At 50.6% G+C, this 25645-nt stretch overlaps 3 protein-coding genes across 3 annotated transcripts; all 3 read right to left on the reverse strand.

The window, feature by feature from the left end:
- Positions 1–5796: 5796 nt before the first annotated feature.
- Positions 5797–7496, reverse strand: FOXG_19734 (uncharacterized protein). The gene is made up of 2 exons (XM_018399999.1): positions 7334–7496; positions 5797–7275 (listed from the first exon to the last, which is right to left on the reverse strand). The coding sequence occupies exon 2, from the start codon at positions 7039–7041 to the stop codon at positions 6001–6003; it is 1041 nt and encodes a 346-aa protein (XP_018244657.1). The 5' UTR covers positions 7042–7275; positions 7334–7496; the 3' UTR covers positions 5797–6000.
- Positions 7497–8606: 1110 nt separating this feature from the next.
- FOXG_07291 (CMGC/CDK/CDC2 protein kinase) lies at positions 8607–9703 on the reverse strand (the record flags this gene model as incomplete). Its single annotated transcript, XM_018385895.1, has 3 exons — positions 8607–8832; positions 8890–9565; positions 9667–9703. 3 exons carry the CDS (start codon positions 9701–9703, stop codon positions 8607–8609), a joined length of 939 nt encoding a protein of 312 aa, XP_018244658.1.
- Positions 9704–18587: 8884 nt separating this feature from the next.
- On the reverse strand, positions 18588–20779 carry FOXG_07292 (uncharacterized protein; the record flags this gene model as incomplete). Its single annotated transcript, XM_018385896.1, has 2 exons — positions 18588–20499; positions 20661–20779. 2 exons carry the CDS (start codon positions 20777–20779, stop codon positions 18588–18590), a joined length of 2031 nt encoding a protein of 676 aa, XP_018244659.1.
- Between the last annotated feature and the right edge of the window lie 4866 nt (positions 20780–25645).

Below are 25645 nucleotides of genomic sequence, written 5' to 3' on the forward strand. Positions count from 1 at the left end.
GTTGAGGATGTGCTGGGCACGCGATATATGCAAGTCATGCTATTGAAATATTTTCAATATGGTCACTAACCTCCTCACCGCTCTTTCTCGTGATTTTTGATCTTTACCCTCGACAACAGCAGAAAAATGCCTAAATCACGACTTAAATGGGAATATACAGAGGACGATATGGCTGACGCCATATTGGACATTACCGATCATGGTTTTTCACCCCCTCAAGCGGCCCAGAGAAGAGGAGTGCCCCGAACGACCCTCATCGATAGACTTAATGGCCGTGGGGCCGCTGAAGACCAGATCCAGCCTCGCCGACGTTTGTCCAAGAGCCAAGAAGATAGGCTCGCTTTCTGGATACTCCGTCAGGAGTCTTTGGGCTATGCTCCGTCCCACAGTCAGATCCGCGCTTGCGTCATGGGCCTGCTGAGACAGCAGGGCGAACATCCCGACTTAGGACGTAACTGGGTGATCAAGTTTATCAATCGCCGCGCAGACCTAAAGACCAAGATGGGTAGACGTCAAGAAGCTAAAAGGTTCGACTCTTTCACACCTAGAGCGGTTCATTGGTACTTTGATATCCGGGATGGCCAGTATGGCTGGATCAAGCCTGAAAACACCGTCAACGTTGATGAAGGCGGTATTATGACTGGTTTCGGCAAGTATTCACCTCTATTACTTGTCGGTGCTTGCATTTTGACCGACTAATTCTCTTCATTCAGGCCTAGATAGCTTAGTTGTTGGAAGCGCGGACCCGAAGCGCAAGGCCTTCCTCAAGGGACCACAGACTCGGAATTGGACTTCATTCATCGAAGCTGTCACTGCTGACGGCCGCGCTTTAGTTCCTGGCATAATCTTCAAGGGGAAGGAACTGCAGAAACAATGGTTCCTTGACGAGTTCAAGCAGATAGCAGACTGGTATTACATAACTTCGCCCAACGGGTGGACTGATGACCACATAGGCATTGAATGGCTTGAAAGAGTTTATCTGCCCCAGACGACACCTGCTGACGACTCAGACGCTAGACTGATCATTTTAGATGGCCACGGAAGCCATGCAACAGTATGTCCTCCATTTTCCCCATCTCACGATCAGTGCTGAGTGGTGGAAGGATGAATGGATGGCCACGTGTTTTTTAAACAATGTTTATTGCTGCTATCTACCAGCACACTGCTCTCATGGACTCCAACCACTAGACAATGGAGTCTTCAACGCGTTAAAGGCTGCATATCGAAGAGAGCTGGAAAGGTTCGCCTCGTTGACTGATTCCGCTCCGATGGACAAGGTCAATTTCATCAGGGCCTACGCCAAGGCTCGCCGAGTTGGAATGACTAAGAAGAACATACTGTCAGGCTGGAGGGTCACTGGCAACTGGCCGATTTCGCGTTCCAAAGCGCTGCGACACCCTGAAATCCAACGAGACAGGCCAAACAGCGACCCAAGAGTGACTCCTGAACCTAGGCCGTATCTTGGCTCGGACGATACTCCACAGACGAGCCGTCAAATTCGAGATCTTGGGCTGAACAAAACACCAAAGACGCGGAGACGGTACAAAGTGATAGCCAAGGGCTTTGAGGCTCAACAACAGACAGTAGCGGCGCATACGCAGAGGATTGCCAGCCTAGAGGAAGAATTGGCTCGGCTGAAGAGAAGGAAGAAGAGGAAGGCGGTACCGAATCCTAACAGGCGTTTTATGACTCTCGGGGAGACTTTAGCTGTTGGAGAAGCCATACCTGAAGGGGAGACTCAAAACGAGTCTGTCGTGGTGGAATCTGTCTGTTCAGACGAGCGAGAGTCAGAATCAGAGGCTAGCTCGGTCATTGAAGTGAGAGAGGAAGCCGTACCTCAGCAACGGACCACGCGGTCAGGACGGCTTATTAAAAGACCTAAATTCTAATAGAGATAGTTGTTCGCTATTGTGAGATGAGATATTTTGCACATGTCCCTCATTTTGGCCGAGTTGTTTATAAGTGAAGTTGTCCATTTTTGGTGGTGCTATTTTTTTTTTTGCTTGACGAAAGGGTGGGGCTGTCGAAAGGGGGGTTGTATATGGTACATAGTAAGCTATAACCTGGCTGCTAATTGTAAGAAGATGCTTGTTTACTTGGGAAGGCTTAGAGGAAAGACAGCGCTGCCCACAAATCAAATCCAATCAAACAAACTGCCAAACAAATCAATCAAATATGCCATAATCTTATTTCAAATCAAACAAATAGAGATACCTCGATTTGACATGACATTTGATATATTTGATACAGGATATGAGGTTGGCGATATGATCTATCGGGCTGGGGGAACGCGTCCTTGCAGCCTACCCGGAACCGGCTTAATGCTAAAAGCTGGCGAGCTGATCTGACCAATCATAGTCGCTACTTAGATCCTCTATTAGTGGTCTACCCTCGGCAGGACCTTATCATCGGCCGAGGAGAAAGTAGCCTCTTAACTTTTCTGTCTGTCACCCCCACAGCATCAAACCGCGTCGGTGCCAGTTTGTTTACTCGCCCATGCGTGCTATTCCTATTGATCGACGCGTAACCTGGTGAAATTTAACGACATCATGCTTCCTTCTCCACCCTCCGCCTTTGCTCTCCTCCGATCACCGAGAAATTTGGCGATCCAATTTGAGCTAGCGACGCAGACGCCATCGCCAGATCACCCTACCGTTGCGGATCTTCCACAAGCAGTATGGAGGAACAAACGATATGTTTTAGACGAGTCCCTTTCTCGGAAAGGCTCGAAGGGCCGGAAGAGCTGGATCAAGCGCCACGGATTTTTTGTCGTTGAGATCGATTAAGCCCTTACTGGGCCTGCCGTTTGTGCGACGCAAAGGGTCAGCCTGAGTTCTTCGCCGCTGCTGCTACGAGTTCGGCAGCTGACCATCTCCGCAGGTATGAGAATGTGACATGGCGAGCTTAAGCATCATTGACCACGCGTAGGTTCCACAGGGTCTTCGAGAGCAGTCAAGGCGCCGACACAGACCCGTCAACCGATGAGACTGAACGGCCTAAGCGACGGCGCTTGCAGTACAGCGCCGTGCCGCGTGCTAGAGTCGCGATTATCCGAGAACTGAGCCTGGGACTTCTGATCAATACCAATGTTCCCTTTTCTTTCTTTAGCGATACGTTCTTTCAGCAGCTCACCTGGCAACTTGACCCTCATCTATCTGATCAGATATCATGGAGCCGGCAATCGATGAGCCGCTTGTTGGATGACATGTACAAGACCAAGAAGGACAGGGTCAAGCAGGAGCTCTCGGATGCCCTTAGCAAAATTCATCTGGGGTTCGACCTCTGGACATTACCGAATCGACACGCTGTCATGGCAGTCAAGGCTCATTTTCTTGACCGCCAGGGGAAGCACCAGTCGCGCCTACTGGCACTCCGACGCCAGCTCGGGTGTCATAGCGGAGAGAATCTCGCGGTGACACTTGGGTAAGTTGTGCGTGAGTGGAAGATAGAGGATCGAGTTGGAACAGTGATCTCGGATAACGCATCTTCCAACGACACCTGACTTCTGAACTTCTACGGAGATCTCGATGCAGAAATGAGCCTGGTGGACATCCGCGCTAGACGTATGCGCTGCTATGGACGCATCTTGAACCTGGTTGCTCGCGCCTTCCTGTACGGCGAAGATCTTGAGGCTTTCGAGGCTGTATTGTTTATATTGCGCAGTGTGTGCTGGGTGAAAGTATATTTTATACAACTTGGTTATTTATTATTAAGATGAGAGCTCTTCTCGGCTTTATATCTCTAGATAGTTTCATCTAGGACTTTGAACTTTAAATCTAGGACTTTCAGACTAATAGTCTGAATCCTGAAGATAAGGGGGATTCCCAGATTTTCCAACAGGCTGAATCTCAGGTCTTCAACTTCCTTGGTCGCCACGAGGATGATCTACGACACTGGAGAAAGAAAGGGCTGGTAGGAAAGCTCCACAATGTTGTCAAGTTTATCAGGTCACCTCCTCAGAGGAGCGAGCTCTTTAAGAAGATCTCGCGCGAGAATGACGAAGCACAAGAATATCTCTTGGCGGGCGAGTCGACGGCGGAGCTAGAGGTCGTCATGAACAACGACACGAGATGGAACTCCACTTATCTCATGATCTCTCGAGCGCTCGTCAAGCAGGGAGACATTAGGGCGTTCTTGGTTCATCCAGAGGTGGAGAAATGGCTGCCCGAGGCCGACATGTTGAAGGGAGATGACTGAAGACTCTTGGCAGAGATCAAACATATCCTTGAGCCATTCTATCTGCAGACTATGAGAAAGCAGGGCTGGGGTAGCGAGGGAGGTGATGACAGGCATGGAGTACTTGCTGGAACACCTGGAGGATCGGAAGTTGTTCCATCATGTTGTCCCAGACGACGCAGTGGGAGAGAATACAGATTCTCAAGTCGAACCGGCCCGAGGGCGACCGGATCGAAATCGGCAGCTTCCTGCTAGGTTTAGAGATTGCGAGATGGATATACATCCACGAAAGTCAATGGAAAGCTCCTTGCCAGGTCGTGGGTCGGGACAATGCGATGATGGACCAGGCAAGTCATCAGGATCATCGGGAATCGACGACATGGGGAAGGATCACTGACACTATCTGAGACTGTCCATCATAACCGCCTGGCAGAAACTTAATGAGTACTACACTAAGCTTGGAGAGTCACCGTTGTTCGCCGCATCCATTATCCTCAACCCGTCACTCGGCATGAGCTATCTGGAGGTGAACTGGGCGTCAGAGGAGCAGCTTGTGTGGGTAAGGGATGCCAAGATTGGACTGTCTGACTACCTCGACCGCTGGTACCGCTGCAGTCGGCCGGTGGATGAGTAGCAGAAGGCGATTGTGGAGAGAGCGGCATTCCCAATTGTACCACGAAAGACATCTGAAGCTAGTGTGTTTAGGCAATGGGCTAAAAGCAGGACTGCGAAGACTACGGCGATGAGTAGCGAGCTGGAGCGATATCTGCGGCTAGAGCCACAAGAAACTGAGGATCCAATTGAATGGTGGATGGGTCGGCGGGGGCAGTTTCCCATGGTCAGCCAGCTGGCTCTCGATATACTTGCGATACCGGCGATGGCGACTGATTGTGAGAGGTCATTCAGCCTGGCCAAGCTGACGTTGACGTCGCAGAGGCTTTCAATGGCGACGGAAACATTGGAGAAGTTACAATGCCTCAAGAACTGGGTCAGGCATGGCGTGGTGAAGCTAGGGGCGACAGCGGGTGGGAGGGATGAACTCCAGTGGGAGATTGGAAATAGTAGTATGGAGAGCACAGATGTTGAGATTTGAAATGTTTGAAATATTTGATCAAGTATTTCAAACAACACATCCAGTACCGGAGGCTGCCAAATATCTTAAATATGGCCCCGGATTTGATTTGTTTGATTTGTGGGCAGCGCTGATCAGTGGTGGTGTTTCTTCGTCCGATTCTCCCATTGCGCTACCCTCCCCATTCTGGCCCTCATTTTCGTCATGCTTAAACCTTTCGTCCTCTTCGTCTTCTTTTTCTTCTTCATCCATATCACCGGCTTCAGAATCGCCAGACTTCATCATGACAATGCTCTCAATCGCTCAAGGTGTTGTGCTCACAGTGTTCCCCTTAATTAGCTCTCTCTTCACCAAAGTCAGTTTTAACGTCGACTCCATCGGGTGACTTGATAGATTACCAAAACCCCTCGGTCAAAGCATTAGCCTGTTTCCAAAGCTCATGGCTCCACAATGCTGATATCAAACTAGCAAAACCCCAGATAATACAGTAGGCAGTGGTAATATTGTTTAGTAACCCAGCATATCCGTCTGGCAAGGAGTGTTGATAGCTGTATCAAAAATTAGCACCATCAGCCATGATATCTTGTTACTCACAGTGGACTCGGCGACATATGATAATGATCTGACATAAGGAGTGCCTCGAGCGTGACTTCGGACCCCTGGAAAAAGCTCGTTAGGGTCCCTGATGGAATCCACTGCGGGACATGGCGTACGCTCTGGTGCTTTGTTTATACTTAAAATGATATTCGTTTCTAGTGAAGCTTTCTTCTGAAATCAACCTCGAAGTTGACTCCTGAGTTATCATCCCAATATTCCTGACCATTGACGATATATCGCACACAAAAGAACAAAGGGCTCGAGTCAAGCTCATCCGCATCAAAGAGCCTAATGCCAACAACAAATTTATAGTAATTTTTCCCATTCCTAGAGATTGGAGCACGATAATACTGCGCTGGGGCTTCGGAGACCGTTTTCCAATAATCTCGCGTAAAACGGCAAATGATAGATTTTTCAAAGGCCAAGTTGGCTACCACGATAAGGACATAGAGAGCCATGCGACGACTAGAGAAATAGAGTCTTTGGACTCTGACATCCATCGACTTTCGCGTCGAATCCTCATCGGGGAAGTTAGGTGTAAAGATTTCCCATTGAGGCGACGAGGCTACTTGCTGGTTGGTTATCCTTTCATCCAAGAGTGGATCCTTGCTCACAAATGATGAACTTGTGTCGATTGTCAGTGGTTTGTCGGCGCTCGAAAAGTAGCGTACATGCTCCAAATCTGGGCCAAAATGAACAGTCTTGAACGAAGGCTGCTTTTCGGCACTACGACGATGACCGAATACATGCAGAGCCGGACGTGACTGTTGCTGCATCCTTTCTCCCCCTCTTTGGACGTGACCTCCATCGGTTGTAACAATCGCCGTGTAACTGGGCGTTGTCGCAGAGGAAGCGCAGTTCAGTCCTCCAGTGTGTTGTTGATTCATTGTGACCCTTCCGTTTGCAGTACAATTGGGATGCCCATGTTGAGGGTCGCCCTGGGGCTTCTTTTTCGAAGTGGCTTGTGATGGCAGGGTATTCAATCGCAAAATCCGCCTGGCGCATTCTTGCAAGCCTTTGGAAGTCTTGAAATCCTTGCCAAATGATTGGAAGATACTATTATCATTGGAGTTATGTAAAGTTGAATCTCTTGGAGTGATCGAACAAATGGACGTCACACCACGATATTGTTGGGTTGGACTACGCGATCGTAGTGGCATTGCCGGGGCACTTATGGCTTCTGATCTTGCCTCCATGTGTCTGCATACGAGCGGGGGTCAGGTGTCGACGGAATGCAAGCAGAAACAGCAGGAAAATGATTGGATACTGGTTGAGAGCCCGCGCTTGGGGCGTCCTTTTCGTATGTAATTTGGGAGAAATAGATGTCGAAGAGCTGTATCTTACGTGTGGTATGATATATGAGGCGAACGATTACAATGCGTGATTTCCGCTGGACAACACAGCAAGAGGCTGGCGTAGATAAAAGCATCCTGGCAGGTGGAGGTTTATTTGATTTGGTTATGATGGGGGAGGAGGGATTTGTGTTACATGTTGAAGGTGTGATTGGTGATTCAATGTTGACTTTTGTTTATGACGAATATGGCCGTGGGTTCATGGGTCATCGAAGATATGGTGACACTGCTGCCAGTGCGGGGAGTCACATGTGAGAAAAACCAATGATTCCGAGCATATCGCTCTTCCTATGCCTCAGAGGACCTAAATTGTACCATCATAGTTTTCAAAATCATGATACGACAAGGAAATTGTCTCAAAAGTAACATGTGAAATCACCACACCGCAGGCGGCTCAAATTATGAATACGTCATTGCAGTCAGTATTGTCCAATAGTAATTGAAGTTTCCTAACATATACTCCAGCCAGACATGTGAGATGCCACAAGAAGTTAGAAAGGGTGACGTTGACGTACCATCATCAAAGCCTCAATTCTCGTACTGACAGCGGGGTCGGTCGAATTAAAATGCCTCAAACGAGAGGTACTTTACTGCCTACCTAATTTCTATTTATGATAGGAGTACTAGCAATTCCCGTAGTTACAAAGAGGAACCAAGCACACGCTACACCAATAATCAGTCTGTCCCCTTCTTCCATTGCCGTCACTCTCCCCAAGGGGCCCTCTTTTTGGCTTTTTGACCTCACTTGGCCTTGTCGAAGGCCCTGACATGCAAAGTAGTCCAACCTCATGTGCCGGCAGACAAGGGGCTCTTTTTGCTATATTTTAGGGTCGGATTCGCCCCCCCCGCGATGCCTCTTCCTTGACTGACTTTCTTGATATATGTTGAATCAGGCGTTGTAAATGCACTCTCGCCTCTTCCTATGAATCATATACCCCTTCCCGTTTGGCTGGGGCCTGTGTAGTTAAGCAATATAGCTATTGAAAAGGGCCACATCAAGAAGAAGGTCCAACAAAGTGCCTGCCGAGGGCCGCGGCGGAGGGGATGATCATAGGCATAATATGACCTCAACTGGCCACCTCGATCAACATGGTTCATTTCGTCGTTATAAGCGGCAGCAACTGTCGGAGATTTTATTACCTTCACAGCTTCGTCACCAAAAAAAAGCGCTGTATCGGCTTGGCCTCTGACTTCTTAGAAGACGGCCTCTTCCTCTTTCGATCAACTCGCTCGTCGCCCGTGAACACAGTAGAGTCAAGCGAGAGTTGCATAGAATAGAATCAGGCGAGAAGTATGTGGAATCAGATTCACAACCCCAAAGTATGGTCCACGTTTCATATCCAGTCGCATGAACCTAGTGGTAATATGTGACAGTTCCCCTACTTGTAGTAAATTTTCAGGTGGCCTGACTACGCAAGAAAGCCTTCAAAGTAAGGGTGGTTGCAGGCCTGTTTAGCCGAAATGCGTCTAGCCGGATTGTAGATCAGCGTCATATCGAGAAGTTCGAGGCTTGCTTTGTTGAGGTTATCGCAGAGGGCCTGATCGTAGTTACGTTGCCACTTAGGAAACGAGGACTTGAAATCGCGGTACGAGGTAACTCCAGGCCAAACGTCTTCCGTAGGAGTGCCCAATGTGCTAGGGCATCAAAGTCAGACTTCTCACTCACAGCATATGCGAGGATTATAAACTTACCGGAAGATTTTAAAGATCTCATCAATCTCAGAGTCACCAGGAAACAGCGGCTTTCGAACGCACATCTCTGCAAAGATACAGCCGACAGACCACATATCAACACCCGTCGAGTATTGTTTTCCGTCCAGTAGAAGTTCAGGTGCTCGGTACCAGAGCGTCACGACATCATGAGTGTATGGGCGCAGAGGCACACCAAACGCTCGTGCCAGCCCAAAATCGGCTAACTTGAGATTTCCTTCCTTGTCGATGAGGAGATTAGCGGGCTTCAGATCTCGGTGCAAGATACGGTGGGAGTGACAGTATTTGACGCCAGCACAAAGTTGGTACATGAATTTTCTAACCACCATGTCATCCATGCCTAGTTGCATGAGGTATGCCAATGATCCCTCCGGAAGCACCTTGCCTCGTCCACCGTCACTGGCCGGTAAGGTCTCCATGTACCTTTTCAGGTCGATATCAAGTAATTCGAAAACGAGGTAAAGATTGTGGTAATCAGCGTGAACGATGTTGAGAAGACGCAAGATGTTAGGGTGCTGCAGTTCCTTGAGGAGAGAAATCTCCCGGATGGAAGTGCTCGGTACGCCCTCGCCCTCGGCTTCAAGATGTATTTTTTTCAATGCGACAATTCGTCCCTCATTTGCAAGGTCACGAGCCTTGAAAATAGCACCGCAAGCACCTGGTAGGTTTAGTTAGTCCGGCAATTAAATAGGAATATATTAGAAAATACGATGGCTGCATAAATGGTGGCCAAGGCCCCAGCGCTAGGGTCAGACGTACCTTGGCCAATCTTCTCTAACTTCTGGTAATTATCCATACTGTGGGCTTGTGGGCGAGAGTGTTGAGATCTGGGGGAATAATTGTATGAATGGGATTGCGAATTGTATCGCTGTATGAAAGGATTGGCTTTTGGAGGCTACTGAAAATGATTTTACCGCACGTCATTATTCCGCATCAGGTTGTAAGGTAGGATTTGGTTAGCCAAGGGAAGGCCCTAGAGAGGAAATGGAGACGGGGAGGATAAATGATAGGGAAAAATGAAGGAGAGAATAGAGAATAGAGATGAGAGGTTTCTGCTGGTCAATAAACGGTCGCTGCCATGTGCGGGGCCGGTGATGGCTGCGGGCCATGACCTCGGGGTGGCAGCTGCTACTGCCTAGAACAGGCAACGCTTTCAATTGTGTATAAAGAGCTGCACGACTCAGTGCATCCTGTCATTAAGATTTTGTTCCTCAGATAACGTATATGATAAGCGAGTGAGCCAGACAAGCGAGTGAGCCACTACATTTCTCACCTTAAAAGCCCTTTTTTAAACTTTTCTTAAAAGGTCAATTTAACTTTAAAATAGCTAAAAAAAAATAATATAATATATTTAACTACTATATCTTTATATATTACTTTTATACAAATTATAACTATTTTCTTTATAAAGTTATCTAGTAAAGTCTATTTACACTGTGAAATACACTGTATTTTAAGGTTTTATATAGAAAATAAAATAGATAAAAATCTGTTAAAAATATCAATTCATATAATTAACTATACTAAGTATAAAAATATTCTTTTAAGATTTTTAGCTATTTTATTTATGAGTTAGAACTCTATAGGGTAGGCTGTTTTTTATACTATACAGTATAGTGGCTCACTCGCTTGTCTGGCCCACTCGCTTATCATACACGTTAATCCTCATTAATTTCCTGATGCCATCTCAGATCCCTGTAGAGCCAATTGTCTGACACTAAGCGAGTGAAGTTGGTACGGAATACAGACCGGGTCTCTATAACAATTTTTGTTAAATGGCAGCTAAGGAGGTCGTCGAAATCGTTGTCGTTAGTTATCTGAGTCGATCCGCGATGCTATCTGTCGTGATGTGCTCGATTGTAAGGTTAAAAATTCGATCCGTTAATATCGGGTCCAGACCATTATGTAACGGTAGGGAACTCAAAGTCCCGGCAACATGGTACCTCTGTGTTCTCGTGCCGGTGGTGTGATGCACCCAGTGCGGCGGTCAATTCAAGTTCAAGCCAATTTTCATGAGAAAGTGAATTACGGCGCTTCTAGCCCGTAACTGTTGAACAGGTGCTGGGGTCTCACGTGCAAGCAGGGATACTTTAAGATTACAGCCGAAATGGTAAAACCTCCAAGGGGTAGATTTCAACAGAACACAACATGAATACACCAATTCACATCAATGAACCGAATACACGTAATGTCTGACAATTAAGAGTCTCAATTGCATCTCAGCGACCCGCGCACCCAAATGCATACGACCTTCGGTTCATTCTATCACCATGTCGGCCAAACACGCCGAGAGGATCATTAGCTACGCGTCTCCGGAGGATTGGGACTCCTGGTCCAACGAATTCAAGAAACTGGCGCACGCCTACGACCTGTGGCAGTATATTGATCCGACCGATCGCATCCGATGGCCTCAGCGACCAGAACTTCCAGAAATCCGAGACTACCCCAGACAAGCAGATCCGGACGATCCCGATAGTGGCACAATGACGCCCGGCTCAGATTACGTACCGCCCCGGCGAATCGGAGAGTTGACGTCTGAAGGAAGAGCGGAATACGAGCATGATATCAGGATCTACTCTCTGAAAGAAACGGCGTATAGAGAGACGAAGAAACAGGAGCAGAAGCTGGTCGAGTTTGTCCTCAAGACGGTCTCGGCCACGTATCAGAAAACATCCTGCGTCACGGGAGACCGATTAGACAAGTGGTATCAGGAGCTACGAAGATCTGGAGTGGTATACAACGAACGCCTTCGACCCGAAGCGCGCGACAAGTACCACAAAGCCGTACATACAGCCCCGAAGATCAACAAACTCAACGAGTGGGTCACGGAGTGGGAGACGACGATGGCCGAAGCGATCAGCAAGAAAGTCCCTGATGCCCTCGACGCGCAATGCTGGGCGGAAGACCTGAACCGAGCAATGTACCATGTTCTCCCCAGCTGGGCATCTACTTTCCGACAACACCGACGTCCTCAAATCCTCAATAATTCCCTCAACTATCGAGAGGTCGCTGCCGACATTCGATACGAAGCCAAAATGGCCAACGCTAGCGGAAGGCCGTCAGGAATCAAGAGAGGCGCATTCGCAGCCACATACGGCGCTGCATCCAGGAACGACAGACCTGCAATCACAGACCGCGATAATGACACTATTGAAGTCCAAGGAGACGCCTCAGATTGGGCGACGGACGAAACATCCTATGCACATCGAGATACGCGAGGCCAAGGCCGTGGGCGTAGAGCACGAGGCGGCGGAAGAGGAGTATCAACAAAACGAAAACGAGCAGAGACGACCGTCAATCCGAACCCGGATGGCCCTACTTGTCGAGGATGTTTAGGTTTCCATGACTGGAAAGGCTGCTGGTACTTATTCCCAGCCCAGAAAGCCGAAGGATGGGAGCCCAACCAAGCGATACAACGATTAATAAATGACCGTCTCAAGAACGATACTGGTTTGGTGGAGGAAGTCAAACGATTGTCCAAAAGTAGAGACAGAACCACTCAGGACGAGTGACTTGGGCGGGGTATGGCACACGTCAAGGCAACCTACCTAGTGACGCATAACTTTATCGCAGCCTTCAACTGTGCCCCCTACCCTCTCAGACATTCTGCCATCCTTGACTCTGGATCGACAATCCATATCTTCAATGAAGTGTGCAGGTTCCTCAACTACCGACCGGCACCGTCTGGAGACTTCGTCTACGCAGGGGAGTCACCAGTGGCCATTCACGGGTACGGGAACGTGGATATTCGCGTTCAAGGACCTCAAGGACCCTCTCTTCTCAGATTGCGAGATGTAGCTCATTGCGTAAACTTTGCATGCAATATTGTGTCATACCGCCAGTTGCGGAAAAGGGGCTACTACTGGGATACCAAAGGGAATAACAACCAAATCCGCAGGAAAGATGATTCAATCCTCTGCACATTGACGGATCATTTCGACCAGTACGTACTGGAGTATATCGACAAATCAACAACGGCAGCGGCATTCCTAGCCAAACGGAAACAGTATGATTCGTGGACTAAACGCCCTCCTCGCAGTGGAGACGAAACCTTTTGGCACCTTCGACTTGGACACCCAGGGCCTGAAGCACTCAAGCACCTCGTGGGCCAATGTCGGGGGGTGAAGATCAGAGGGATCTCCACGGCTGAGTGTGATGCTTGTGGAATGGCGAAGGTGAAGCGCCAAGTCCGTCGACAAAGACGAGTTCCACCCGAGAAGGCTGGGATCCGACTCGCTATTGATTTCCACGACATGAGTGGGGATCCAGGCTACACTTCAGCTATGCTGGTCACCGACCGTTACTCTGGCTATATCTGGGACTATTATCTTCCCGATCGAACTGCACCAACGCTTATCGGTGCACTTGAGCATCTACTCAGAACACTAGAGCGACAACTCCAGTGTAGGCCCGAAGTCATCGAGTGTGATAACGAGATCCCGGATAGTCACCAGGTAAGTGACTTCCTCAGTATCAAAAACGGGATGCGCCTAGAGCCCTCCGCGCCATATGCCCAAAGTCAAAATGGCGGCGCAGAGCGCTCGGGGGGTGTGATCAAGGAGAAAGCTCGTGCAATGAGAGCTGGAGCAAAGCTGCCTTCGTTCCTTTGGGTTGAGATCTGGCGCGCTGCCGTATACCTATACAATAGGACACCCAAGTATATCTACAATTGGAAGACGCCATATGAGCGTTTCTACACTTACTTTGCCTTTAGGGACGGCGTGGTTGTCACGGAGCGTAAGCCCGATCAAACACACCTACGCGTGTATGGCTGTAAAGCCTTTGCGATGACGACCGATGCTTTGAAAAAGAAGAATCGGCGACAACGACTCAATCCCCGAGGGTGGATAGGATACCTGGTCGGGTATAACTCGACAAACATCTACAGGGTCTGGAATCCGTTGACCAACAAGGTCATCTCCACTAGAGACGTGATCTTCAACGAGAAGGAGACGTTCTCTGGGGATGTCCAACACCTCAAGGATGATTTAAAAGAACTAAACGAGGAAGAACTTATTCAGCATCTCACTGATGCAGAGGTCCCACAGGGATCTAGCATCAATCTGGATGCTTCTACCCAAGAAGAAGACGAGGAATTAAGCGCCTTGCCTGAAGGACTAGCGTTTGAGCGGGAGGCTGCAAGTTATCCACATAGAGGGTTTGAACGTGATCTCACGATTACGCAGGGTGAGACTGGCAGGACACTAGTCGTAGGAGATCGCAATCGAGAAGAGCCTGACGGGACTGATCACCCCTACACGACCGCTCGATTCACTCCCTACCTGACCCCGGAGACTTGCCCTCTACGGCCTGCTGCCCTTCTGGTCGCTACTATCAGAGAACCTCCCGTGAGGAAGGAGGGGGAAAACCCCCCTCAGTTACGAGCTGCCAAGATGGTGCATGTCCCACCTAGCGCTGGCACTTCCCCGGGACGAGACGGCGCAAATGGAGCCCCTCGAGTCATTTCAACTCCGAGCAGTTACTGGGAGGCCGCATTTAATGCCGGTCGACTCGCATCTGTGAAAGGGACCTGGAATGGCAAGGTGGTGAGTAAGCGGAAGCTCGAGAAGCAGGCGAGCTCGGCCAGCTGCCACCCTGATAGCGGAGAACCTCAGTTTACGGGAAGTCGAGGGGAATCTACTAAGCTGATGGATTCTCCCAATCGCAAAACACAATCTGCAAAGCTGACAGATTTAGGTGACGGCCAACGCCGAATACACCGGCGAGACATGCCAATATTGCCAAAAAGGCATAAAGACCTCAAGAACCATCCACTAGGTGACCTATTCCGCGAGGCAGAAAAGACTCATCTTGAAAGCCATAAAGAAATGCGCTCCTGGCGTGAGGTTCAGAGAGAAGAAGCCGCAGGCAAGGAACTCCTGGACTGCATGTGGGTTTATGTATACAAGTTCGACAAGCACGGATGGTTCACCAAGTGCAAGGCCCGGCTCGTTGTACGAGGCGATCAACAGGCCAAGTCGACACACGAGGATACCTATGCATCCACACTTGCCGGCAGATCTTTCCGAACACTCATGGCTATAGCTGCTCGCTTTGATTTAGAACTTCTCCAGTATGATGTCGTCAACGCCTTTGTCAATGCTGAACTGAAACAGGACGTCTATATGCGGATGCCCGGAGGCTACCGGAAGCCTGGCCTGATCCTCAAACTTCAGAAAGCACTATACGGCTTGCGCCAGTCACCATTACTTTGGCAAAAGGAACTAACCACCACCCTTACGAACATTGGGTTCAAGTCTGTACCTCACGAGCCATGCTGTCTCTCGAAAGGAGGAATATTGATATTCTTCTATGTGGACGACCTCATTGTTGCCTACGAGAAGACCAATCAAAGATCGGTCGAATGGACGATAGGCAAGCTTCGAGAAAAGTACCAACTCTCTGGAGGAGATATGCTACAGTGGTTTCTTGGAATTGAGATTATTCGCGACCGAAACCAACGTCTGATTTGGCTGTCGCAATCGTCATTCGTGGATAAGATCACTAGTCATTTTAGGATTCAAGGGGGAAAGCCTTCCCTCACTCCAATGACCACGAAAGAACTTCTTCCGAACGAAGAGCGCGCATCAACAGCGTCAATACAGCAGTATCAACGCAAGACCGGATCAGTGCTCTACCTGGCAGTAATCACTCGACCCGATATTGCCTTTGCTGTTTCTCGACTTTGTCGATTCAACATGAACCCGAGCGATGATCACCATGAGGCCTTGGACCACCTATTCCGGTATCTGCAAAACACCAGGGCACTTGCACTACAACTCGGCGGAACAGACACTTTTGATGTGTACAGTGACGCTTCCTTTGCCGACAACACAATCGATCGGAAGAGCTCGCAAGCCTACGTGATGAAGCTATTTGGAGGGACTATTGGATGGCGCGCCAACAAGCAGGACACCGTGACTACCTCAACAACATTGCCGTGACCTGCCAAGACCACTCTCGACTTGAAGGAGTCCATGTTCATCTCCAGATTAATCACCGAGCTCGGCGTGACCCTTGACAACAGAAGCATCATCATTCAGTGCGATAACGCGCAGACCATTCGGCTTATTAATTCCGACGTGGCGCTCCTGCAGACCAAACTTCGACACGTCGACATCCATAACCACTGGCTACGCCAGGAAGCACTCGCTAACCGGATCTCGGTCCGGCATAGTCCCACCACCGAGATGATTGCGGACGGCCTCACGAAGGCATTACCCGCTCAGCAGTTCCAGAAGTTCGTCATGCAGGTTGGCCTAGTGGATATTAACGATAAGATTCAAGAGAGAAGGTTCAAGGAGCTCACTGCGGAGGACTTTGTCAGAGCAGAGGAACAGCTTGATGGATGAGCCGAATAAGGGATCGGAAGGATGGCCAACCTGACAATAGGAATACGGACTGCACAGACTGAGCCACGATGGCCAGTCTGGGGGGGTGTGTTGAACAGGTGCTGGGGTCTCACGTGCAAGCAGGGATACTTTAAGATTACAGCCGAAATGGTAAAACCTCCAAGGGGTAGATTTCAACAGAACACAACATGAATACACCAATTCACATCAATGAACCGAATACACGTAATGTTTGACAGATATTTGCTCAAATTTGTGGCGTGCTCTCGGTAATCAGTGGGCCAGATTTCGTCCTGGGGCCACGGGGTCGCCATGATGCCTGAGTCGCACTGGGCAATGCGACCGACACTGGGCTATCCAATTCACCTTTCGGAGCGGTGTTGCGGCGCTGTAAATAGCTGTTGTTTTCAAAAATTTCGTTCTCGCTGTTGTTGAAGTTTTTCCTTAAGTGATAAATCACTACATTACACTGTGTTACGACCCCAGCGGTTACGTCACGTGTACCCCACAAACGCTCCACCGTAACCAACCAACCAGGCAAGGACCGACAAGTATAGGAACGACGGCGCTCCAGGACCGACAGCGACCTCGTGTCGCGTCGCTCATATACAACCATCACTAGTATATAGAACACATTCATTAGCACTTTCATAGGACTTAGCTCACCAGCTATCAATAAAGCATCTTTACATCAATAAGCCTAAACCGCATTACTTGATCATTAAGAAACGTGACATTTCGCATCGCTCAGCATCACGCCCTACGTTATCTGCCAACATAAACCTAGTACGGACTAGTTTACCTGTTCGGGAACCCAACCGTCACACACTGCTGATATCTCTAAACAGTCTAATGCCTCCTTTTATTGTAACTGACTGGCTTTAATAGCCTTCTTAAGCTTCTTAACTTTAGTTGCTCTAATTGAAGCCCTTAATAAGTGTAGCAGTTTGACTTTTTTTCTCTTTAGATATATTTATATTATATAATATATAACAGTTTTTAGTTTGAAATAGGAAAATTAATCTATATTCAGTTTGTATTTGCAGATTGCATAAGGTGTTATACTGAGCAGTACTTAAAGTTATATCTCTTAATAGTTAATAGTGTGTATTAAGCTTATTAAGGTAAAGAAGTTATATTAATAGTTAATAAGATAAGTTCTATTTAGTGCTAAATGAATGTGTTTATATACTAAATGTAATTATATAGAGGTAATGTTATATAAAGTTATTATTAATCCTAATGTCACAGCGTAAGACCAGACCAGGTTACCCTAGACCGATAGGCCAAGTGGATCTCAGTCACGTGGCGATACGTTATCGCAGAAGATCTTGACCGACCGCCAGATAGCTCCCGAACGTAGCTCCTCGAGCTACGTCTTGTCAATAGAGCCTGACCTGCCGGCAGTGCCTATCCGTAGCAATAGAACCTATCCGCCTAAAGCGTTCCCTGTTCACCTGTATTCCCGAGCCTGACCCGTGACAACTCGCTTATCATATACGTTATTTCATATATTAAGTATAACTGTAAAGAAATAACGTACATGATAAGCAGAACTTATCGTGGGGTCGTTTTGCGGAGTAATTTCGGGAAATCGTATGTGATTACACAACTACCATCTGATAAGTGCCCGGCGCCGCGCACGCGAATATCTCGACGGTTAGGAGCCAAATCGATGCAATTCCAGGGCTGGAGGATTGCTACGCTCTGGCGGTCCGTTTGGTTCAAGAGCGACGCTGTATTGACGAGCGGGCGCTGAGATATTTGCGTGTGCAGCGGCTGGGGGGCCAGGCTTCGCTGCAAGGACTACGACATAGCAATGCGCTGATCCTGCTGCTCCTTAATATTTTTTTTTTTTTTTTTTTTTTTTTTAAAAAGAAAAAAAAAAAAAAAAAAAAAAAGTTTAATAAAAAAATACGCCTTCTAGATAGATAGATAGATACGGACTAGTTACCGCTATAAATATATAAAGATCCTACCTGACGGCCAGCTTACCGTCGACGAGGGGCGGTCCGCCTCCTCCCTAGCCGAGCCCAGCGCCCCCGATGGCCCTGGCCCCGAGTCGGCCTTGGTCCCGGGCCTGGGTCATCGGGCACGGGGGTCCCTACCTGTACCCGTATCCGGCCCTGGCCCTGGCCCCGCTGGCGGCGCTGTTTGAGCTCGTCGACGAGCCGGTTCAAGCTCCGGCCAGCGCGTAAGAGCTCTAGCTCTGCAACTGCCTCCTCCTCGCTCTTGCCGGACGCCGTGCGGGCCCAAGAGCTCGTCCCAGATCACCTTCCGGCGACAGAACTGCACCCTGATCCCATTCCCCGGGCGCCAGCGGCTTCCTCACGTCTCTTCTAGCACCCGTACGGCCGGCTGACCTGCAATCCCTTCCTCCCATTCCTTCCAGACATCCCACACTGTAAAGACCTTGGCCAGGGCTGCAACGACGGGCATACCTGGTACTGGAGGCTCTGGAGCCGGAGCCGGAGCCGTATTGAAGTTCAAGGTAGGGGCTGTCGACGGCGCCGGCGCCGGCGCCAGCGACACTGCTGGCCCGGCTCCAAAGTGGCCGGTAAAGGTGACAGGGACCTTGCCTTGGAGGAGGGCATCGAGGCCGCCCTGAATTCCTTCTAGCCGGGCCTCTAGCCGGATGGCCAGCCGCTGGCTATTCTGTAAGACGGCTTCGCGTGTGCTCTCTAACACACCGCTAAGCTCTGGCAACGCGCGTTGTACGAGCAGGCTTAACGGTTCCGTAGCCCCTACCGCGTCAGAGCGAACGGCGACGGCGAACTCATCCCATTCGGGCCCGTTAAAAGGGGCGTAGGCGAAGAAGGGTAGCGACGGATAGCGAGGCTGCAATACAGCCAGGTCCTGTAACAGTACTATACGCAGGCGCCGCATAAGCTTAAGGAAGCCGTCGGCGGCTAGGTCGTCGTCGTCGAGGCCACCTTCTGCCCAGCATTGCCGGCGCGCGCGAGCCTCAAAGCGAGGCTCCCACTCCTCGATCCACGGCCAGAGCTGCTTTTGTAAGACGTACGGGGGCTCGTGGGCCGCACGCGCGAGGAAGTAGTCCCCGGGTGACGCCGAGAAGCCGGCGACAATACGCATGAACTGGCGCGGTAGATGCGTAAGATAGGCCTGGCAGAGCACGCTCTGGTTCCAGCGGCCGGCCTGCGAGATCTGGGCGAGTGACGTGCCGTGAGTCTCCGCGTCCTGGGCGCCTACCCTGCGCGGGAGGTGCGTCTTCTTTGACGCCATAAGGCCAGCAGCACCGAAGATACGCCAGGTCTCTTGTAGCTGCGTCGGGTACGAGAGCTCCTGCTCGCGGTCCCGTCCGACAAGAACCTTGATCCGATACCAGTCCTGGCGGCGCCGGAAAGACGGGGACGGCTCGCCGGCGACGTGCCAGCGCCAGAAGAAGAGCTGTGCTAAGGCCCCTTGCGTACAGAACAAGGGGTCCTTATGCCGGAGGGCACCCATGAACTCTTTCTTTGCCGTCTTGTTTAGCTTACCGTCTTGCAAAAGGGTAACGAGGCAGCCACAGGGGGTCGGGCCTTCTGAAGACGGATAGTCGAGTAGAGACAGGTCTGCAAGCTCCATCTTACGGCGGTTTTCCCCCCGTAAGAGGTAGTAGTGGCCGAATAGGAGGTCAACTCGCGTACGGAGGTTTTGCGGCATGTATGCGGCCCCGCTGAGAAGGAGATCCTGGACCCGGAGCCATTCGTCGGGTGAATAGCCGGCCTGGATCCCGTCAGTCCCGCGGTCTTTAAAGGAGGCGCGGTCGTGCTTCCCCCGCTGCCGGCCGCGTTGCTCAAGGAAGCCTCGTACGGCGGCGCCCCGGGGATTTTCCGTGTTTGCGTTGCCGTGGGCTACCTGGAGCCGCCAGAGCTCGATAACGGCCGCGATATAGGCGTCGATAGTGCCCCTCGTAAGCAGAGATCCTTCGGCAAGGTCTGCTGCAGCCGGCGCAAGGGCCGTGGGTGGCACGTAGCCCTCGCGGTCGTCTGCAAGCAGCTCGGCGGCCTCGGCCAGGGGGACCTCTAGGGCTTCGGCTAGGCTTTCGGCCTCTGCCAGGGCCGCGGCCTCGAGCTGCTCCTGTTCGAGCTGCCGCCGTAACTGTACAGCCTTTCCTTTGCCCTTGCCCTTACCCCGTGCCCGTGGTTTCTTTTGCGGCGGGGCAACGCGTCGTAAGAGGATATCCTCTTTGAGCCACGCTGCTAGCTTGTCTGGGGTTACGAGCTCGCCGTCGGGCCAGCTATAAAGTGAGCCGTCTGCCGCAGCCCGAGGCGTACGGCACCAGGCCTATAAGTTCTCGTCTGTTAGCCGCCCATGGGACTCTACGTAAAAAAAAGAGACAAGGGCAAAGGGGAAAAGAGAGGGCGGCGGCCGGGGGAACGCGCCTTCCACTCCCGCTACTTCGCAGCATAACTCCGTGCCGTGTTCGCCGGCTGTTCGTCCTTCTTCGCCTGAAGGCCCGCCCTCCGGGCGGCACGGGCACGCTCGTCTGCGGCCGTGTACGAGTCGTCTGCGGCCATCTCGGTCGATCAAGGCCTTTCTACGTGGTGTTTGTTTCCTGTCTGGGGCCTGATAAGTATACAATACAAGTCTATTACGCCCGGTAGGCCAACGCCTAATGGGCTCTGAAGCTAAAGGTACATACACTTCGCTAGTTATTGCCTTGCTCTCGCCAAGCCCATACAATTCTCACCTTGTTCCTTCCAGTCTAGTCATTGCTTTTCTTCTTAGTCCTCGTGATTGTTAGTAGTAGCAGGTCAACTTGAAGCCCAATTCCTCCAAGTGTTCAGTTTCCTATCTTCGGCGGCTGAAGCGGTGCCTGCTGTTGACTATTTGAGGGCGTCATAGGTTATCGGTTAGTGTTGATAAAATGTTACTAGGTTAGTAGTGTTCCCGTCATCTCCGTTCCAAGCGACCTGTAGCGATCGCGAACCTGATCGTGGCCCGCACCGCGTCCATGTCTGGCTTCCATTCCTGACCGTCTGATGCTGCCTTACCTCCCAGATGAAAGGAGAGGTTGCCGCGTTTCTCATTTATACTCTGAAACATCTCTTTGCGTTGTGTCGTCCATTTAACGCATCGAAAGAGGAAATGCTCTACCGTTTCCTTTGCCCGCCTACATGGGCACTCATCCGTCGGTGCTGCCCAGATCTGATATAGATAGCCGTTCAGTCGCGCCATTCCGGTTCTAAGCTGCGCCAGCACGCTGGCTTCCTTCCATGATAATTGGTCGTATAGCAGGCGGGTATGTTTACCGGGCAGAGCTGAGTCGACCTTCCTAGAATGCCTGCCAACTCCATCTGGTAGCTTCCTTTCCGTTCGTAGATCTGCCCTCGCTCGATTGAGAATTGTAGTCTTCGCTTTGGTCATTCCTCTCTGCGGCGTCATGTACGGCTCCGTTGCATGACGGGCCGACATCTTGGCTGTCTTTTGAATGTTGAGCTCACTATTAGAGGATAGCCAGATGATATTGACTCTGTTGCCGTTTCCTCGGAGCTTCTCTACAGCATCATATATCTCTCGGATGTGCCCTTGGCCTGACTGCTGGCGTGGGTTACCTATAGCCTGGGCTGCAGATCTGTTACTCGTCAAGATCACAATAACTCGATACTTCATCTCTGGCAGACAGCCGAGGCCATGAGCAATCGCTGCTAGTTCGGCTGTGTAGGGGTTGTGTTCTTCCCTCGTACCCAGGGTGGCCGAAAAGGTTTCGCTGATCTTGCCGGTTCTTGTTACGGATATAGGGATTCTGGTAGTTCCTCCCATGCCGACCAGATCATTTCGCGCGGAGCTGCTTGTCGCTATCCTGACCGCCCATCCTGCTTTGGCTAACTCTTTGATCTTGTTTTCTTCTTCCTCTCCTTGACTATCCAGTATGGCTTGTAGGCGTGCCTCCCACGGAGCGAGGGTGAATGGCTGAATGACTTCCATGGTATCCTTCGGTAACTCTCTGCATATATCCGCGATACGCCTGAGTGGAGATATGAAGCGTCTGAAGGCTTTGATTCCTCGTAGGAGATTCCGGATCGGGTTGGTCCGCGGCAGCGTGTGTATGTCTACCCATAGCTTGCTTGCTCGTCTCCAGAACCTTTCTTGGATGGGCGCTATGTGGGCTTCAGCTTCGGCCACTCCTGTCGCCACACTTGTAAAGGATCCTATGGTTGCTTGTGCTCCTATCCTTTGTACTCGATGGATCGCATACGCCGATGCTGTTTTGCACGCATGCATCCAGACGTTGGAGGCATAGTCCACCACAGGGGCTACCATGGCTGTAAAAAGCTGCCTCGTTGTCGAGGGAGCCATTCCCTTCAGCCGTTTCAGTTCCATCGCAGCTCCTAAACCCTTCGTTGCTGCCCTTGCGATGTGTTGCTTGTAGTGAAGCCGTGAGTCCATGATGACCCCCAAGATCTTGACCTGATCCTTCGGAAAGACTCTCTCACCCTTAATAGTAAATGGTTCTGAGTCTACTCTGCCTGTGTACCTGGTGAAATGTATGATCGCCGTCTTTTCCGCCTCAAATGTCGCGCCGCTGCGTCTCTCCCAGTCGAGAGCTTTGTCAATTATTGCTTGTATTCCTCTCCGGTTGCTCTGGGCTGTCGGTCCCGATACCCACGCAGTGTAGTCATCGACAAATGCAATAGCCCCACCATTCTTATCGATCTGAGTTTGCACTAGATCTGCATTGAAGAATAGAAACAGTATCGGCGATAGGGGCGAACCCTGCGGAAGTCCTGCTTGTGGTAGAGGTCGGCTTTCAGAACTTTGGCCATTAATTACAATGGTTGCAGTCCGCTCTGAACAAAAGGCATCGATCCAGCGCAAGAGACCCTCGGGGATCCCTCTCGCCTTCATCCGCTGCAGCAACCTCTCTTTGCACACACCATTGTATGCGCCTTTCACGTCGAAACTGACGAGGCTCACGACATGGCGTGAACGCCAAGCCGAGAAGATGTGCTCTTGTAGAAGTACGAGGGCTTGCTCCGCTGATCGTTGCTTCCGTGCACCGAAATGGTTGGTCGGGAGAAGTCCGTAAGTCTCTACCGCGTGGGAGATCCTCTCAGCAACTACCGACTCTAACACCTTACCCAGCGTAGCGAGAAGCGAGATTGGTCTCCACGCTTTCGCAATCGTGTAATCATCTTTACCTGGCTTCTTGAGTGGGATGATTCGAGCATGTCTCCACTGGTCTGGTATCACGCCTTCCTCCAGTGATGCCTGAAAGATGGCGAGGACGTCGTGTTTCACTGACGGCCAGACTTGCTTCCAGACGATCGCTGGTAGTCCATCTTCTCCTGGTGCCTTCCATGATTTTGTCGCCCACAGTTGACGTTCCACTTCTTCCAAAGTCAGGTCGGGCATCGTTACTGGGGCTCTCTGTTGTCGCGGTCCTTCGTCTTCGATAGTGTCTGGCAATGGCGGGAAGAACTTGGCTAGCAGTTCTTCGGCTTGCTCTTTATGGCTCGTTGTTGCTGTTCCGTCTGCTTTGACGAGCTGCGGTACTTTCCCAAAAGCTGCCTCATCCCCAGACTTCATGTACTTGGCTGCTTTCCAGATATTATCGTTATCCGCCAGAAACTCCTTCCAATGATTGTTCTTGCGTTGTCGGATGGCATCGTGATACTGCTTCGCCGCAGCCTTTGCCGTATTTTCCAGACCTTTAGCATCCTGCCCCGCACGCCTTACGGCTCGAGCTCGATTTCTCCAGTATGTGTATATATGCCGCAGCTGTGTGAGGTCATGGGTCCACCACCGCTTTGCGTATGGCGACGGTTTGGCTCTGGGTGTCAGTGCTCGGACTGCTTCTAGCACAGCCGACATCAACCTGTCCGTTTTCTGCTGCACCGTGCTTCCCACTGGCCTAACTCTCAGCGTCTCCACAATCCTACTATTGATCTCCTTCCAGGATGCATTCTTGAACAGAAGTCTTTCTTCCTGTTTCGGTACCGGGACTGAAATGTCGAACACCGTCTCTATCGTGCGATGGTCCGACCCGTGCTCCGTACCATGTATCGCGCATTTGATGTTTGTGTCCGCAAGCTCCTCGGACGCCAGAACCAAGTCAATGGTTGTTTCGTAGTCTCCGCTTTGCCATGTCTTTGTGCCCCGGCGAAGGAGGTTCCTAAGCATGAAATCGTTCATCAAGTCAATGATCGGATCCGCCTCGCCCTGTCTCTCCACTGATATATCGTCTCCGCCCCACATCTGGTCGTGGCGGTTAAAGTCGCCAGCAATGACCAGATCTACCGCTCTCCCCGATCTCTGTCTCACCTCTTTAATAGCTTTACGAAGCTTAGCGCATATGTCTTGTAGAGCTTGGCCGTCCCCCCCCGGCACGTAGATAGACGCCGTGAAGACCAGACGATCTGGCAGCCGAACAACCGCTGCCGTCACGTCTGGGGAGTCTATCGGCACCTGCTCGGCTTCCACCTCCTTGTTCACCCAAAGCATACTCCGAATCACCCATCTACCTTCCCTCTCTGTCGTAGGCACCATCTTGACCCATTTGTGGTGCCCCATCGGTATTGTTAATAGCCTACCCTGAATCCTCCGTGCTTGGGGTTCTTGGATGGCTAATACGGTTGCATCCTTAATGTCCTTGTCGTTCATTAAACTATCATGTACCGGTCCTTGCTTTCTGACATTCAGTTGAAACAATCGGAATATGCTATTCATGCTGCGATGGATAGAGCTTCCGACAGTTTCTGCTGTATGACTCGTGGGGGCCGCCGCATGGGATACATTTCGGAAGCGTTTCTGTGCATGCACTGTGGTGATGGCCTTCTTGCGCGCATCTGCCACAGACTTGTGGTCTGTCGCATTGGTAGGCCTTATGGCTCGTGATCTGTTGGCAATTGTAACATTGCTTGGGGCGGTCACGACGTTCAAACGCCTTTGTAGTACCGGATTCTCCTCCAGCCACAAAGAATCCTTCGTTAATAAATCGCCTAGCTTCTGAACGTTTTTTAAGGTATACAACCATCGAGCCGTACGCCTTGGGGACGTCTCTCTTGCTGAGCCATGCTACCTTTGCGACATCGGTGTCATTTTCTCGGCCGAGCATCTCGGTGATCTCAGTTCGGACTTCGTTCCTCTCGTTCAGCACCGCAATACGGCTGACATTATCCACTCTGATAGGGTACAGGTCGTCTCGTAGGATACGGGCTCCTGTGGCCAGTTTTGTTTCCGCTGCGCGTTTCACAATCTCATGCTCGCTCTCGTCCCTGCAGGTGATCCTGACACGGTGGGGATTCTTTGGGTCCTTAGTCACCGCTCGGCATCGCCACGTGGGATTGTCTAGTTCGGATCGGACTTGGTTCTCCACTGTCGCTCGGATCGTCCCGGCTGAGAGCCTAGCCTCATCTTCTCCTAGGCTCGAAACGTCAATC

Source organism: Fusarium oxysporum, chromosome 6 (assembly GCF_000149955.1).
Source record: "Fusarium oxysporum f. sp. lycopersici 4287 chromosome 6, whole genome shotgun sequence".
In the NCBI taxonomy this organism is placed as follows: Eukaryota; Fungi; Ascomycota; class Sordariomycetes; order Hypocreales; family Nectriaceae; genus Fusarium; species Fusarium oxysporum.

What these genes read in the sequence shown, in the direction of transcription:
- FOXG_19734 (XM_018399999.1), bottom strand. Translation starts at nt 7,041, where the DNA reads ATGGAGGCAAGATCAGAAGCCATAAGTGCCCCGGCAATGCCACTACGA.